The following is a 16,863-nucleotide window of genomic DNA, read 5'->3' on the forward strand; positions in this document are numbered from 1 at the left end:
ATACTGAAAGAGATTTTAATCTTGGTGATTCAATTAGGGCAAAATTTTCTAACCTAGTTTATTAACAAAACCAATTCTGTCAAAATGAAATAATCATTAACATGGGACAACAGAACACTTCAAAAGAGTAGCGTTTAATGTACAAAAAGGAGAGGAGGGGAAAAAAAAAAAAAGTAAGTGAATCAGTATTCTCAAATGAACAAAATAAATCCTGTACAAACAACAGAAAATGAGGGGATTTAAGAGGTTCATCTCCTCGGACCACCTCGTCCACGTCCTCGCCCTCTGCCGCGACCCCTTCCACGTCCTCGGCCACGACCAGCCACTGAGATAAAAAGAAAAAAGTTAATTAAACTGGACTGATTTAGCGTTGCCATTACTTTTAACACAAAAAAGTTTATTATAAATTAATAATGAAAAATAAAATTAATCAAAAAGTGCAAGTTAACAGTCGTGTAAATCCATTAATGCAGTACGTACAAAGCTAATTAATTCATATTAAATTGCAGTGCAACACAATTAATTTATACTGGTATTCTTGATTGAAGTCCCTATACATTCAAACGTTTTGCACCAAAAACCTAACAGGGTAAGAAGTAAAATCTGCTTGTATTTCAACATGGTACTGCTACTATCCACTATTAGTGTGGTGCAGTGTAGCTCTTTAGATCGTTATATACATGTTTTATATTATTCCAATATTTGCTAACACTAAAATCATTTACTTATATTACAGAAGGGTTACAGGCAAAAAAAAATAAAATAAATAATGATAAAAAAAAAGATATTCTCTTTTTCTGTGCCAGAGCAAGGCTCTAGATACTGCTTGGAATATATATTTTCTGTATTGCTGTAGTTCAGCTCAGCCCAAATCACTCCTCTCCTTTACTAGTGAGGAAAACTAAACACCAGAATTAGATTATACCGTGTAAGACACTGTGGCCTATGGTCAATTCGGGCTGAACTAACCCCTGCAACACAACCTGTGTTCTAAAGGTTGAAATCAACATAATATTTTAATATAAACAAAGTGTAGTAACTACACAACCTGAATTACAAGTTATATTTGATTAAAACAGTAACGCTGCCTATTCTTAGAGTATGAGATACACACAGGAGCATTGTATCAGCTCCATATCATCACCAATAATTTGTCAGTCCAATATTATTAGATATGCTTGCCATTTCAATACACAAACTCTATATACTCAGACCAGTTGTTAAAATCCAACTATGCAAAGACATACGCCATTCCAACAGAGGCCTAGCTGTGTGCTTAGGCAAGACACAAAACTTAGAATTGGTCACTTCAGTGGTCATTTTGTTTAAAGTGGCTTAATCAAGGTGAAACTGCTGGATTACACTCATCCACCACTCATCGATCTCTCTGGCAACATACCATCCCCGGGCTGTTTTTCAAGAAGCTGCAGATGCTGCAGTTTGCATTCAGCGCCCTTAGATAAAACACTAGAGGCAGAGCACTTACCAGCCTCCCTCTTCTTTGACTTGACTTTGGGCTCAATGTCCACCAGCAGAGTATCGAGAGGAAGACTATCGGGGAGGATGAAGTAGCGGATGTTGTTGCCCCGGATACTCAGTGACTCCAGCTGCGTGGGTTCTCTGTTTTTCAGGGTCATCTTCACGGCTTTAAGGTGCGTGTTCATACTGACGTCCACACCTGACACGAAACACAGACTGATCAGTTTGTTCTCAAGGCAGGAAAAGTTTGCAGCAACACACTCAGTATTATACAAAGTAATTTACACTCAGGAATAAATGAAAATACATTGTATTTCTTGATTTAAGCTCAACATTTTCAGACTGCACAGTTATAGCAGCTTTACTCATATTCCTGGTTCTTGTGGACCACTGTCCTGCATGTTGTAGTTTTCTCTTCACTCCATTCTCACCCTTCGAAGGGGTTGTTAATTAGCTCATTGTTGGCATTGTGTTGGGAGGAAAATCTAATATGTGCAGATTACAATACTTGATTTAAACATGTAAAGGGTTAAGTTACAAATCTAATGTGAAGAAAGCGAGAGACTCACTGAGAATGCATTAAAAAACAAAAAGGACGCATTTGCAAATGGTTAGAACCTTAGATATTCCAACTATTTTTTTTCCTTCTGAGATGAGACAAAGTCATACAAATGTTTGATGTCAAATGGTGCAATGTGAATTCTGGTCTCTTTAAAGTGGTGCTGATAAACAGTGTTGCAAACAATTTTATTTACTACCACAAAACTTGATTTAAACGTGCATTGTTTTACAATGTGTTGAAACACTTTTTTGGTGTTATTTTATAACAGTTTACAGAGGCATTAAAATTTTCAGACATCGGGTTCCCATTAGAAGTGTCTTAACAATCTCAAGAGAATTTTAAATGGCCAACAGAATGACAAAGAAATAAAATCTCACCTGTGATAGTGCCATGGACCTGGGTGCCATTCTTCAACTCAATGGTCACCGTTTCATGGCTCAGTTTCATCAAAAACCTGAAAAAGTGAAAATAAGCTCAATAATTCACAATTAAATATGAGGTGACACCTCCGAGTGAGGTTGTAACTACAATACACTGCAAATTAAGTAGTTAGCTACCAAACAAAACTGCTGCTCTAAACCTATAAAATTAGCAAGTATGGAATTGAATGCATATAAAGTGACACTGCAGTTACTTAACGTCTTTATCATATATTAAAGTGAAGATTTTTTAATATTTAAAAAAAGATTTAAGACTTTTATTATGAAAAATGTACAGACTAGTCAGTGTGCAATGTCTTATCCTCAATTATTCTAAAAGTTATCCTAGCTAGCTAAATTAAACCCAACGCAAAGCCATACACTTTTTTTTTTTGCAATAACTTCATATAATTAACCCGTAATTGTTAAGCACTCTTTATCTGTATATGCTTTGACGGGGACGCGTTTAACAGCGAACCGTTTTCTAACAGTTCAACACAGTTGTTCTGGGTTTTAAAACTCTCTGCTCAGTGTTTGCACAAACCTAAGTGCTTATTACTACGAATAGCTGAAATATTTATGGAATTATTCAGCAAATCCGCATAATTGTGTCCTTCACTCATTTCCAGCTTCCCGCCTCCAGAACCGTTAGCATTTAGCCTGCACTTTCCAATCTAACTCCATCCACAAAACTGAGGCTTAATTTTTCGCTTCTAACCACCGCGTCTGTTTCATACACTCTCCCAAAATCCACTCACCTGACGAGTTTCATTGTGGCAGTGGATTTTAAGAGAAAATCCTCCGCCGAAGTGATAAAAAATTGTAGCGCAAACAACAAGGATATTGAAACGCTACTGAAACACAGTTGACTGCTTCCGGGGGAAGAGCCGCGTTCACGGTACAAGGAGCGGAGTGTGTTGCCAGCGCCACGTTAAATCATAACGCTGTTTTGCTGATAATAAAAACTGTCATTTTTTAACGTAGTGCCCTGCATATTTCGGCGTTTTCCCTGCCTTAACACACCCACCATAAATCTGAAAATATTATTTGTTCAACTGATTAATTAAATCAGTTGTGTGCTGGGAAGTGTAAAAGCAATAAATGTGCAGGACAGAGCTGAAAAGTGCCGTTTTAAATAAAATAGAAATTTGACATACGCTATAACTATGTAAGATTACCACGTGGCTTGGATTAAATCAAAGGTTGGAATATTTTACGTGTTGTCCAAATCAATTCATCAGTACATTTCTGCTTAAAACACATCCCAAACATATTGAATAAATAATTCAATTAAATACAGTTTCATTCAATATTTCATTTATATTCTTTAACGGGGGCTCTAAAGTCTCTAAAACACGGGATTTGACAGTTATATTTTGTGAATTCGTGAACCTAAGTAACCAATTTCGTCAACTTGAAAGGGATTTCAAGCTGCAGAAATATGCTATGGTCTGGAGGGGACTTTCAAGCACAAATAGACACAATCTGGCAACCCATGTTCTCACTCTCTCTTACTGACGGAAGGAACAGTCACTGTTTCGGTTACTGCAGAAATCTTCTGTTTTGACCAAAAGCCGACGATAAACTGCAGATTTTTGGATTTGTTGTGATTTCTAAAGCCTTACCTATTACATCTGGAGATAATTCAGCGGGAAATGAGAGCGAGGTGGAGTGAAAACATTAGCAAATTAGCAACTGTTCTGTGTAAGTTAATGTAACTGTGACTGTGTCCAGATGACAGTCCGGTGATTTTACAGGTATGTCGGTTAAAACAGCTCATATTCCTCTATTTTATTTCTATAATAAGAGCCAAAAATGACCAGTGTTGCCTCATGTCGCTCCCCTGCTGCTTAAAACACTCACATAGCGGCAGAGTTATTTACATATCGCGGTAAAAACAGCTGAAACCAGCCAAAAGCAACATGTTTCAGAAGACCTCTTTCACGACCCTCATAGTGGGGGTCTTCATCGTCTACGTGCTTCACACCTGCTGGGTAATGTATGGTATAGTGTACACAAAACCCTGCGACGACCCCAGAAGTGACAAGTGCATCACTCCTTATCTGGCTTCAAATCCTCGCCTGCAGGTAAGTGCAATGTTAATTCAAATAAACAGCGATCAGTCACAACACTGACCTCGTATCTACACACCTTGTCCATTTTATTAGTTCCACTGACCATACAGGCATACGTTATAATTATGCAATTATAGATTGCATTATATCTGTTGCTCTGCATACTTTGTTAGCCCCCTTACAGCCTGGTCTTCACTGGTCAGGTCCCACAGAGCAGGTATGATTTGGGTGGTGGATCATTCTGTGTAGTGACACTGATGTGGATCTGACACAGCAGTGCAGCTGGAGTCTTTAAACCCAGAAGTGTCAGAGATGTGCTACTGTCTCTGACTTTACATCCACAGTATGGACCAATGTAGTAGAAGTGTCTAACAGAGTGGACAGTGAGTGGAAGCCGTGTTTAAAAACGGCCTGATTCACTCACCTGCGCAGCACACACTAACACACCATCACTTTATTAGTCTATGCACACACTGGAGCAACTGGTAATGCTTTCTTGATGTCATTGATTTCATATTAAAGCACAATTCCTGGAAGATAGAAAGTTGAAAATATGTTAGGTGATCCCCCATCCCTCCTCCTCTGCCTGTCAGGAATCAGTTTTGAAATTAATTTGTTAAGGGAATGCTTCTTAATTTGAATCTTGTCTTCTGTTTCTTGTTCCCCCATGCAGCTGAGCATTTACACTACACTGCGGTCTAATGGTGAAGGCAGCCACAGTCTCATCCACAGAGAAGAGGAATTTGATGTTAACGCCAAATTTGAGAGGCAAGTTAAAGTTACTAGGTCCTTTAATCAGTGGAGGTGCGTACATGTCATCATGCTCAATCCCAAGCATGGGCTGGAAGAGTAAAAATCTCCCAGCATTGAGAGAGTAGAGTAGTGGAGCTGCTTTCTCAGGAGTGATGGAGCTGCATGCAGTAACTTTGGATGAATTGGAGTGGTGTTGGTCATCCAGAACCAATCACCAAACATCAGTGCCTGACCTTACTCAGGCTACGTTCACATTACAAGACTGAAGTGACCCAAATCTGATTTTTTTTTGTTGTTCTAATTTAGTAGAAATCTGATTTTTTTAGGGATGTGTGGACACGTCAAATCCATTCATTCATTATCTGTAACCCTTATCCAGTTCAGGGTTGCGGTGGGTCCAGAGCCTACCTGGAATCATTGGGCACAAGGCTGGAACACACCCTGGAGAGGTTGCCAGTCCTTCACAGGGCAACACAGACACACACACACACACATTCACACACTCGTACCTATGAACACTTTTGAGTCACCAATCCATCTGCCAACGTGTGTTTTTGGACTGGGAGGAGTTTTTTTTGGACTGTTTCGTGGGAGGAAACCGGAGCACCCGGAGGAAACCCACGCAGACACAGGGAGAACACACCACACTCCTCACAGACAGTCACTCGGAGGAAACCCACGCAGACACAGGGAGAACACACCACACTCCTCACAGATAGTCACTCGGAGGAAACCCACGCAGACACAGGGAGAACACACCACACTCCTCACAGACAGTCACTCGGAGGAAACCCACGCAGACACAGGGAGAACACACCACACTCCTCACAGACAGTCACCCGGAGGAAACCCATGCAGACACAGGGAGAACACACCAACTCCTCACAGACAGTCACCCGGAGGAATCCCATGCAGACACAGGGAGAACACATCACACTCCTCACAGACAGTCACCCGGAGGAAACCCACGCAGACACAGGGAGAACACACCAACTCCTCACAGACTGGAGCGGGAATCGAACCCACAACCTCCAGGCCCCTGGCTGTGTGACTGTGACACTACCTGCTTTGTCACTTTCACATGTGGTCCTAGATCAGATACGTTTCAGATTCATGGGTATGCGACAGATCAGATTTTTTTTTTCTGTATTTTCAGTATTTTTCATTTTAGAAGAATTGTTTTTCATGACATTGAAGACATGAAGATTTTAATGACAAACATTTGGCCATATTGTGTATCCTGTGATGTCCACACATCGTATGCTGGGATCAGTAAAGTAAGCTATTGAAATTAAAGAGATGTTACACATTTCTGTGCTCTTCTTTTCCTGAAGGTTAGTGAACGTGTCTTTGCCGAAGAAGACACGGAAGAATGGGACTCTGTACGCCATGGTGTTTGTGCACCAGGCAGGATTGTCTCCGTGGCAGGACCCTCGCCAGGTCCTCATGGTCACACAGCTCACCACCTACATGCTGCCCAAACCTCCGGAAGTCAGCCTCATCACTGGAGAGGAGGAGCATAAGGTGTGTGCACTTTTAATCACACACACTAATCCAGGGATGTTCACATCATGTAAAGTGAGCTGGACCACTTCACAAGAGAGCTCCTACATTTCTTTAGATTGTGATGTATACACAATGCTGATTGGTGGAATATGTGTTTCTGACTTGTTAACAATGCAAATGATTAACTGTATTTTCAACAAGAGGAGGATTGTCTTTGTTAGCTTTACCATTACTAGATCAGTGTCCTAGAATGAGCTCAGTAACCCTTGGACAATCTGTACCCAGGAGACTTTCAATAACACAGGTATATTATCATGTATTATGATGACTGGTTAAGAATCTCTGACCTTTAGCCTCAGGAGCCGCAGAGCATGGCTAAAGATGATAAGCTGGACCGTCCCGTGTCCCACTGGCGCTCTCGTCTGACACTAAACATCGTGGCTGAGAACTTTCTGTTTGACCGAGAGGCTTTGCCTAGTGATGTGCATCGCTTCATGAAAGTGTGAGCTTCAGTGCAGTTTTATTTTACTGTCTTTCATGTTTTATATCTATTTTAACACGATTAATATTAAAGAATACATTGTTAAAAATATCTATCGCACTTTATATTGTGTGAAATGTTTAATGGTGAATGGACCTGTGGAAATGGTGCAAAGTATTTTAAATGAAATCTTATCTCAGGAAACGTTCTTCCGCTGTAAAGTTGGTGATAGAAGATCTTGTTCTGACTACACTGTGGTATGATGCTTATTTTTTGGGCTTCCCTCTAGGTTTCAGAGTGGGAAGAAGATGGTGTATCTGCCGCTGCTCTTTATCGATCAGCTGAGTAACAGAGTGAAGGATTTAATGGTGTGACATTTCACTGATGTGAAATTGTATTTGATTTACGTGTTAGCAGACACAGCACACATTAATATTCTGGTAAATGTCTTTTCGCAGGAGATCAACAGCAGCATGACTGAAATGCCCCTCACCATCTCCTACGACACCATCGCTCTGGGCAAACTGCGCTTCTGGATCCACATGCAGGATGCAGTCTACTCTCTACAGCAGTTTGGTGAGTCCTTTCACGTTTTTATTCAGATTATTGGACTCCCAATCGATGTAGTCATCAAAGAGTTGGCTCTGTCATCAGAGTTTTATGCTTGGTGTTTCCTCAGCCATCAGATACTAGAGGTCTCATTGATTATACAGACTCTGTGGAACTTTAAACTATACTAGCAATAAAATTGTCTGTTATTTAATATAACAATACTCGGCAAGTTGGGGTTCTCCTCCAAGTGTGTTTAGTTCAAATGGTGTATATATATATATATTGGAGGATGTACATGTTAGCCTTTAGACTTCTTATTTATTAATTATTTCTTATTTTGTGATTCTAATGGCTACATTTGGCCACTTCTTCACCGTCACATCAAAAACAGACAGTGATATTTAATGTGTTGTCATTGCAGGCTTTACTGAAAAGGACGCGGATGAAATCAAGGGCATATTTGTGGACACCAACCTGTACTTCCTAGCGCTTACCTTCTTTGTTGCTGCCTTTCATGTAAGTATATTTTTAACAAGTCTAAAAAGTATTTCATATGATCTAAGTTTTTGTTGACATTATCTACACGACAGCTAATGTTTCATATGTTTTTTTTAGCTCTTGTTTGACTTCTTGGCTTTCAAAAATGATATCAGCTTTTGGAAGCAAAAGAAGAGCATGGTGGGAATGTCCAGCAAAGCAGGTAATAACTTGTTTTTTTTTTACATGAGTTGTTCTGGGTGACATTCTTTCAGAGACTTTAATAGAGGAAAGACAGATACTGATTTTAAAAATGAACAGGAAAGTTTGTAATGTTCACCATGGTTGTAAGCATCTGTAAGCAATAGATGTCTCCAAGAATAAATGCTTATGCTGAACTATCTGAGCCTAACACTACGTAGTTTACATAGTTATTACATAGTTATTTTGTTAGATTTTACCAGTGATTTCAATTATGTTTTTGGAATGAGGGCATTGAGAAGATGGCAATAGAGTGGACAGATTGACTTTTCAGAACTTGGATGGTATGCCTGAGAATAGAGGATAGGTGATGATGCAGATCTGTGCTTTTCCAGTGCTATGGAGATGTTTCAGCACTATAGTGATCTTCCTCTACCTGCTGGATGAACAGACGAGTCTGCTGGTGCTCATTCCTGCTGGAATAGGATCACTGATCGAGGTATGACTGAAAACACACGCTCAGTGCATGTCGATGTGTTTCGATGGATGAATACAGGAAAACCAAGAATGATTTTTTGTTTTATATGAATGGCAACGTAATCTAAACTGGTAAATATGATTTGTCTTGCTTTCGGTCTAAATGTAATGTGCTTAAATGTTTTTTTGCAGGTGTGGAAAGTGAAGAAAGCCTTCAAAATTTATGTTGTGTGGAAGGGGGGTAAGCCGACATTCCTGGTGAGTGTTCTGAACTTTGCCAGCAAGCTGAAACACATTTAAACTCTGCTTTTTTCCATGTTTTCATGTTTCTGTTCCAAATTCATCTTTCAGTTTGGCAAATCTGATGAGTCGGAGCGAAGGACAGAGGAATATGACAGTCTGGTATAGCTATCCCTAATCTAACATGCTTATAACAGACACTGAAGCTGAAATTGAAAGCAAACAACTGTAATGTTTTGCCCTTCACTTGTGTTTCTCAGGCGATGAAATACCTGTCTTATCTGCTATATCCACTGTGTGTTGGTGGTGCAGTTTATGCACTTGTGTTTGTGAAGTACAAAAGGTACAGTGCTTTCTCTAATGTTATTGTTCATAGTTGATTAACGGGTTTCTCCTCATTTTTAACTCTTAAGCTTTCTTTCTTTTCAGTTGGTACTCTTGGCTGATCAACAGTTTAGTCAATGGTAGGTTACTGTTGACTTGAAATTCTACTATCATGAAAGTGTGAATCGCACTATTAGCATATTACAATTTTAAATTTGCATGTCTAGCTCATGCTTGCTTCAAACAATTTTAATTTTAACCTATCTCAATGAACTTGATTGTGTGGCTTCAAATATACTGTTATATATAACATGGGTGTATTATGTATTTTGAAGAGGGTATATAAAATCATGAACTTGAATTCATAAATTTCACTGTGTATTTTCATAAACTTTAGTGCTTGTATGGGATTATGTCTATGCTTGTCTTTTTTTCTGCACAGGCGTTTATGCTTTTGGATTCCTCTTCATGCTACCTCAGCTATTTGTGAACTACAAGGTTAGCCCTAACTGAACGACTTATGAGTCTCGAATTTCCTCTTATGGTGCAGAAATAGCAGCAGTCAGCTATCATTTATTTACAGTACAATATCCATCCATTCATCCATTCATTATCTGTAAGCGCTTATCCAGTTCAGGGTCACGGTGGGTCCAGAGCCTACCTAGAATCATTGGGCGCAAGGCGGGAATACACCCTGGAGGGGGCGCCAGTCCTTCACAGGGCAACACACACACTCACATTCACTCACACACTCACACCTACGGACACTTTTGAGTCGCCAATCCACCTACCAATGTGTGTTTTTGGACTGTGGGAGGAAACCGGAGCACCCGGAGGAAACCCACACAGACACAGAGAGAACACACCACACTCTTCACAGGCAGTCACCCGGAGGAAACCCACGCAGACACAGAGAGAACACACCACACTCCTCACAGACAGTCACCCGGAGAAAACCCACACAGACACAGAGAGAACACACCACACTCCTCACAGACAGTCACCTGGAGAAACCCATGCAGACACAGGGAGAACACGCCACACTCCTCACAGACAGTCACCCGGAGGAAACCCACGCAGACACGGGGAGAACACACCACACTAATCACAGTCACTCAGAGGAAACCCACGCAGACACGGAGAGAACACACCACACTCCTCACAGACAGTCACCTGGAGGAAACCCACACAGACACGGGGAGAACACACCACACTAATCACAAACAGTCACCCGGAGGAAACCCATGCAGACACGGGGAGAACACACCACACTCCTCACAGACAGTCACCCGGACGATACCCACGCAGACACGGGGAGAACACACCACACTCCTCACAGACAGTCACCCGGAGGAAACCCACGCAGACACGGGGAGAACACACCACACTAATCACAAACAGTCACCCGGAGGAAACCCACGCAGACACGGGGAGAACACACCACACTCCTCACAGACAGTCACCCGGAGGAAACCCACGTGGACACGGGGAGAACACACCACACTCCTCACAGACAGTCACCCGGAGGAAACCCACGCAGACACGGGGAGAACACACCACACTAATCACAAACAGTCACCCGGAGGAAACCCACGCAGACACGGGGAGAACACACCACACTCCTCACAGACAGTCACCCGGAGGAAACCCACGTGGACACGGGGAGAACACACCAACTCCTCACAGACAGTCACCTGGAGGAAACCCACGCAGACACGGGGAGAACATACCACACTCCTCACAGACAGTCACCTGGAGGAAACCCACGTGGACACGGGGAGAACACACCAACTCCTCACAGACAGTCGCCTGGAGCAAACCCACGCAGACACAGGGAGAACACACCACACTCCTCACAGACTGCGTGACTGCAACACGACCTGCTGCACCACCGTGCCGCCCACAGTACAAAAAAATTGCAATAAAATAATAATGACAATAATATCATATAGCTTTTATTTTGTCCTGATCATGAAGAGATTTCACTCCACATATAGCATCCTGCTTTGAGTCTGAACCCAAAATTCTCCAAGCCTAGGACCACTGCTAGTAAACTCTAAGCTAGTTATGGTGCTTTATGGTGCATTGTTGCTAAGGGTTGTATTTAACCGCACCTTTTAATGCCGTTTATTGCTTCAACATTAGTGTATTGCAGTCTAGACCTTAACAACTAACCTATATTCTTAATTTCAACAGTTAAAATCAGTGGCTCATCTTCCGTGGAAGGCTTTTATGTATAAAGTAAGTGTCATGAAAATTTAATTCGAATTGAAGAGGAGAATACCAGTTGTTATTTTAGGGAAAGGCTTTGCTTACTTTTTATTCACTTATTTAATTTTGGTCTCCAGGCATTCAACACATTCATCGATGACGTCTTTGCCTTCATCATCACTATGCCAACCTCTCATCGGCTCGCCTGCTTTAGGGATGATGCTGTGTTCCTCATTTACCTTTATCAGAGATGGTGAGTAATGTGTGTTGTTTCAACGTACATGTTTAATGTTGGGTATGTTTGTAGACACCTGTTCAGCCCCAACATTTCTTATAAAGCTACAGTAACAGCGTATATTCTTCTGGGAAAACTTTCCTTTTTATTAAACCACGTAATTAAAAATTGTTTAAAAGAATTTGATTGTACTCAGCCATGAGTGCATTACTGAGTTTATTTACCAATAGTGGATTATTGGTTCTGGATCACTCCAGTGCATCCCAGAGGAACTGGATGGAGCTCCATCACCACAAAGAATGCACTTTCACGGCTCAATAGTCAAATGCTGGGGGTTCTATACCCCTCTAGCCAATGCATGTTGAACATGAACTCATGTACTTCCTCTACAGAGCATCGCATTCTTTTGTTCAATGTCTTTCTTTGAAAAAAATGCTTTGGTCAGTGCTTTTCTTAGGAAATGTTTACATTGTTTTATTTAAATCTTTATTAAGCTAATTAATAAAAGTGTATATTTATTTCAGGCTGTATCCTGTTGACAAGACCAGAGTGAACGAGTATGGCGTGTCTTATGACGAAGAACCAAAAAAGAAGTTCCACAAAGATTAGGCTCATAATGGCAGATGGTTTGACAGAGTTTTTAAATCTGCAGAGACTGCACACTTGAAAGGACAGACAGCGCAGTGTGCGCTCAGAGACACTGGCTTATCTGGAGACTGGACTTTGTTTTTCCGTCTGTGGTCCACTGGAGAGTGACCGACTTCTGTCTCTTACATCTGCTTAAAGCATGTGAACCTTTATCTTAAACATCCTGACCAATGGATTTCATGGTCCTAACTGGGAAATGAAATGTTGTAGTGGAGTACTGAGTACTCTATGAGCTGAGCAGATACGCCACTAAATGATCTGGTTCAAATTAACGTATCTTGAAATCGTTAGTGCTTGCGACTGCACTATCACTGATTAAAATGTTTTTAAGATCATAAAAAATATAAGCTCAGTTTGAAGACAGAAGTATTTTGGTGGGGTACTTGCTGATGATATCATTCTTAATATAGTGTTTTTTTTTTTTTTTTTTTAAATAAAATCCATCAGGTTGGTGCCAAATGAACTGAAATTAGAATTTCTGATGGTTAGCTTTATAAAAGAATGAAGAAAATAAGAAAAACGGTTGAATTGTTAAAGAACAGAAATCTGATGTGTGAGTGTGTGTGTGTGTGTGGGTCTGTGTCTGTATTGGATGATATGGCTTGTATGTAAGTTTGTATAACATATTCCACTGAAGTGTTTAAAGGGAGAAAAATGATTTATTTGTTAAACCCGTGCATTGATTTATGAGCTGGATATTTTTACCGGCTTAAAACTGAAACTTTTAATGCTTTTTAAACATTTTCTGAAATTGTATAATCACTAATTGGATTGTTGCTGCAAGCTGTTTGAGCTGTGGAGGATTTTGGTCTGAAACTGTAATTGCCACTGATTCAGACTCTTGTTTTGTTGTGTTTAATCTGCGATAATACTTGGACCAGATGAGAAAAACATTCTGAAATATTATTAAGTTTGTAATATTGATTTATTAATGTGGCCTGTTGGGACCTTCTGCTGAACCCCATGTGCTGTACGACTGTGTCTGGAGCCATGCTTCTTCAGCTGCTTTGAAATAAAGAAATAAAAGCCTTCTCTGAAATTTGAGACACTGTGTTTTCTTGTTGCAGTCTGACAATGTTTCTCTCCCTGCGTAACGTTTCTTGTGCATTTATACTCATAACTGTCCTTTTTTTCATGCATTAAAGGGAGTGAAGGAACACTGTCCTGCCTCAATCCAAGGCACCCCACACCCATCTACCCGCTGAGCGATGGGGATGGCTGACCTCCACTCCACTGGGTGTGTGCTCACTGCCCCCAATACATTAGGGTGTGTGTGCTTATGTGAGTTCACTATCAGAGATGGGTTAAATGTGGAAGACATATCATTGTATGTTGTCTGTTGTACAACGACAAATAATTTCAAATTTGCACATTGGTATTTTTATTTAACATCTCTGTGGCTGCCTAGGTACAACAAAAATCACAAACAAAACACGAAATTATCCGAAATTTGTTATTATTATAATCATTTAATACTTTAATATTGGGGTTCATGTATAAATATAACAGTGTTATACCATATGAAATAAAGAGTAAAAACTGACATATATCATCATTATTTGTTAATGATTTTATTTATACATATACACGTAATAAATAAAATTATGTTTAAATAATGTTTAAAAATTGTATGTATAAATTATTAATTAATATTTAAAAGCCCGTGTAGTTGACAGAGCAGATGGCGAATGAGAACCTAGGCCCCGCCCCTGAAGTGACGCAGGTGGGTATATAATCGAAATTCCCGCCCTCTCCCTCCCTCTTTCCGCGCTGAGGTGTCTGAGGTGCTCGGTCCTTCTTCCGAAGCTAAGGCCCCGCAATCCGGCGACTAGCACCGATTAAAACAGGCATCCGTGTCCTAAACCTCGATATATCAACAGAAAAATGGCCTCCGTCTCCGAGCTCGCTTGCATTTATTCTGCACTCATCCTCCATGACGATGAAGTGACAGTCACAGTGAGTACAGTGTCAACGCTGAAGGATTGAGGCGCCATTTTCTACTGACAACATGGTGTAGCCGCACTGTGTAACTTTATATTAGAGCTAAGCGATTTGACCGTGGTTATTATACATATATACATTAGGATGTGTTATTGTTTGTGTCAGTTTGAGCCATAAATAATACAACCCTGTACTGATTCTATAACTTATTAAACTTTCCCGGTCCACCTTAACTGATGTAGCCCGCCACATTGTATCTGCTGCTAGATTTAAGGTGGAACGAGAAAGTCCTCGTTACGGTACACAACACAATCACAGCTTATCTATAATACTAAAGCCATAAGTCAAAACTGACCGTATTACCTGAGCTTTTAGTTTGTGTACCATTTAAATCTGATAGTTTGTATTCCCCTTGACAGATTTGTCCAAAAATATATTATTATACATTATTCTTTTTAATAGCTCAATTTATGTAAGTGCAGTGTAGTTCTATAATTAGACTGTAGTTTTTGTGCATCTTTAATGTCGTCCCTAAGTGATCAGCCCCCCCACACACACCCCACAGGTGATACCCAGGTTTTCTTTGTGGGGGTCCTCCAGGGGCCTTGACCAATAAAGTACAGGATTAGAGGGTGCAAAGTATGCAGAGCAAAAGGTGATAACATCCTGACATTGTAGGACTAGTGTCACCTTCTACTTTGACCCCTGTTTGACAGTGTTGAGATCCACTAGAGAATCTCACTTTAAAGGGGACCCATGCTGCTTTACATCAACAGAATAAAAGCTGTTTGTGTATTTATTTGTAGCGGCTTATTCTTTGAAATATGATGACTAATATATTCGTAGTAATCGGTTAATAGCAATTTGATCATGTAATCACTGACAGGTTTGTTCACAGCTACAGGTTTCATTTTTTCTGCTAGTGAAGTTTTAATGAATAGCAGACTGATCCCACATTCACATGAACGTATAGTAAGACTCTCGATCGAATAAGTAGTGTGTTGTGGAGTTAACGGAGCCTTTTTTGTGTTTATTTTTCAGGAGGACAAGCTGAACGCACTGATCAAAGCTGCTGGAGTGACCATTGAGCCTTTCTGGCCTGGTCTGTTCGCCAAGGTATGATTCCACACCTCAATAACTCAGATAGGTCTGGGGTACACGTTTCCATTGACACCACCCCAGATGTACATTTTATTTCACGTTTTGCGTGCCTGGTCAGTCTCGTTCACTGTCAGACCTCTCATGATCTTCTGGGTTAGGCTTGTGAAGTAAGGAAAACAATGTGGAGCGCATGGTAACCTTAGTACTTCTCTACATCTCCAAAGCTAGTTTTAAAAAGGAGTGAAACTGTTATAAACAATACGGAGACTCAGACGTCCTCATAACATCAGACAACTGTATTTGTATTTAATTCTCATGTCCTCGAGTTATAAATTAGTGACAAAATATTGTAAATCGGTAAGAGTGACATACTTGCCACTGTGTCCATTAATGGGGAGTGATCAATGATGCAGATAAAATGCAATATGCACAAGTTTCAATCCCACACGTGGCTGAAATGTAGTGGTTTTGTGTGTTTGCAGGCTCTGGCCAGTGTGGACATCGGCAGTCTGATCTGTAATGTTGGTGCTGGTGGTGCAGCCCCTGCTCCCACTAGTGCTGGCGGAGCTGCTCCTGCTGCTGGAGATGCACCAGGTAATGCCTCTACACATTATAGAGAATTTATATGCCCTAAAATATACTGACATCGCTGTACACCAATTTTATAGCAATGTATTTTCTCAAAGTTTTAGTGGTGACTTGAACTGAAATGAGAGCATGACTAAATTAGTGAGTTAATTTGCAAAATAGTTTGCCTGGTTAATGCTGACCTTAGTCATTTAAAATGACCTTTACAAAAAGCTTTTATTGGGTGATTATCAATTTGAAGCATTAACATTTAGGGTTATTTATAGTTATTTTCTGGAGGTTTAGAATTGACGTTTTTGCATTTCCCTTACAGCCAAGGAGGAGGAGAAGAAAGAAGAGAAGAAGGAGGAGTCCGAGGAGTCTGATGACGACATGGGCTTCGGTCTCTTCGATTAAAGCAGTTTTTCTAACAAAAATAATAAAAAAAAGAAACTGAATAATTGGATTTGTGTTATTTTCCTGGGTGGCGAAGGGTCTAAGCCTTGTTTTGGTGTAAAGTGGAATTCCTCTGATTTTTCTTGGCAGCACTGGGGCAAGTGACGGGAGAATTTTTACATTTTCCCAATATAATCAAGGTTTAAAAAAATATGAAG

General features: G+C 40.4%; 3 protein-coding genes across 3 annotated transcripts; 2 read left to right on the forward strand and 1 right to left on the reverse strand.

Annotated features, from left to right (window-relative positions):
- Positions 1 to 118: 118 nt before the first annotated feature.
- snrpd1 (small nuclear ribonucleoprotein D1 polypeptide) lies at positions 119 to 3,375 on the reverse strand. Its single transcript, XM_066674347.1, has 4 exons — positions 3,219 to 3,375; positions 2,419 to 2,495; positions 1,487 to 1,678; positions 119 to 325 (listed from the first exon to the last, which is right to left on the reverse strand). Exons 1-4 carry the CDS (start codon positions 3,230 to 3,232, stop codon positions 249 to 251), a joined length of 360 nt encoding a protein of 119 aa, XP_066530444.1. The 5' UTR covers positions 3,233 to 3,375; the 3' UTR covers positions 119 to 248.
- Positions 3,376 to 3,984: 609 nt separating this feature from the next.
- On the forward strand, positions 3,985 to 13,664 carry clptm1l (CLPTM1 like). The gene is made up of 17 exons (XM_066674284.1): positions 3,985 to 4,547; positions 5,209 to 5,303; positions 6,623 to 6,812; positions 7,148 to 7,296; positions 7,565 to 7,643; positions 7,734 to 7,851; positions 8,249 to 8,343; positions 8,443 to 8,527; positions 8,901 to 9,004; positions 9,175 to 9,240; positions 9,334 to 9,384; positions 9,483 to 9,565; positions 9,652 to 9,686; positions 9,989 to 10,044; positions 11,743 to 11,787; positions 11,895 to 12,010; positions 12,517 to 13,664. The coding sequence occupies exons 1-17, from the start codon at positions 4,383 to 4,385 to the stop codon at positions 12,599 to 12,601; spliced, it is 1,617 nt and encodes a 538-aa protein (XP_066530381.1). The 5' UTR covers positions 3,985 to 4,382; the 3' UTR covers positions 12,602 to 13,664.
- A 720-nt stretch (positions 13,665 to 14,384) lies between these two features.
- rplp1 (ribosomal protein lateral stalk subunit P1) lies at positions 14,385 to 16,710 on the forward strand. The gene is made up of 4 exons (XM_066675065.1): positions 14,385 to 14,596; positions 15,623 to 15,697; positions 16,165 to 16,276; positions 16,584 to 16,710. Exons 1-4 carry the CDS (start codon positions 14,525 to 14,527, stop codon positions 16,664 to 16,666), a joined length of 342 nt encoding a protein of 113 aa, XP_066531162.1. The 5' UTR covers positions 14,385 to 14,524; the 3' UTR covers positions 16,667 to 16,710.
- The last annotated feature ends 153 nt before the right edge of the window (positions 16,711 to 16,863 follow it).

This window comes from Hoplias malabaricus, chromosome 6, assembly GCF_029633855.1.
Source record: "Hoplias malabaricus isolate fHopMal1 chromosome 6, fHopMal1.hap1, whole genome shotgun sequence".
In the NCBI taxonomy this organism is placed as follows: domain Eukaryota; kingdom Metazoa; phylum Chordata; class Actinopteri; order Characiformes; family Erythrinidae; genus Hoplias; species Hoplias malabaricus.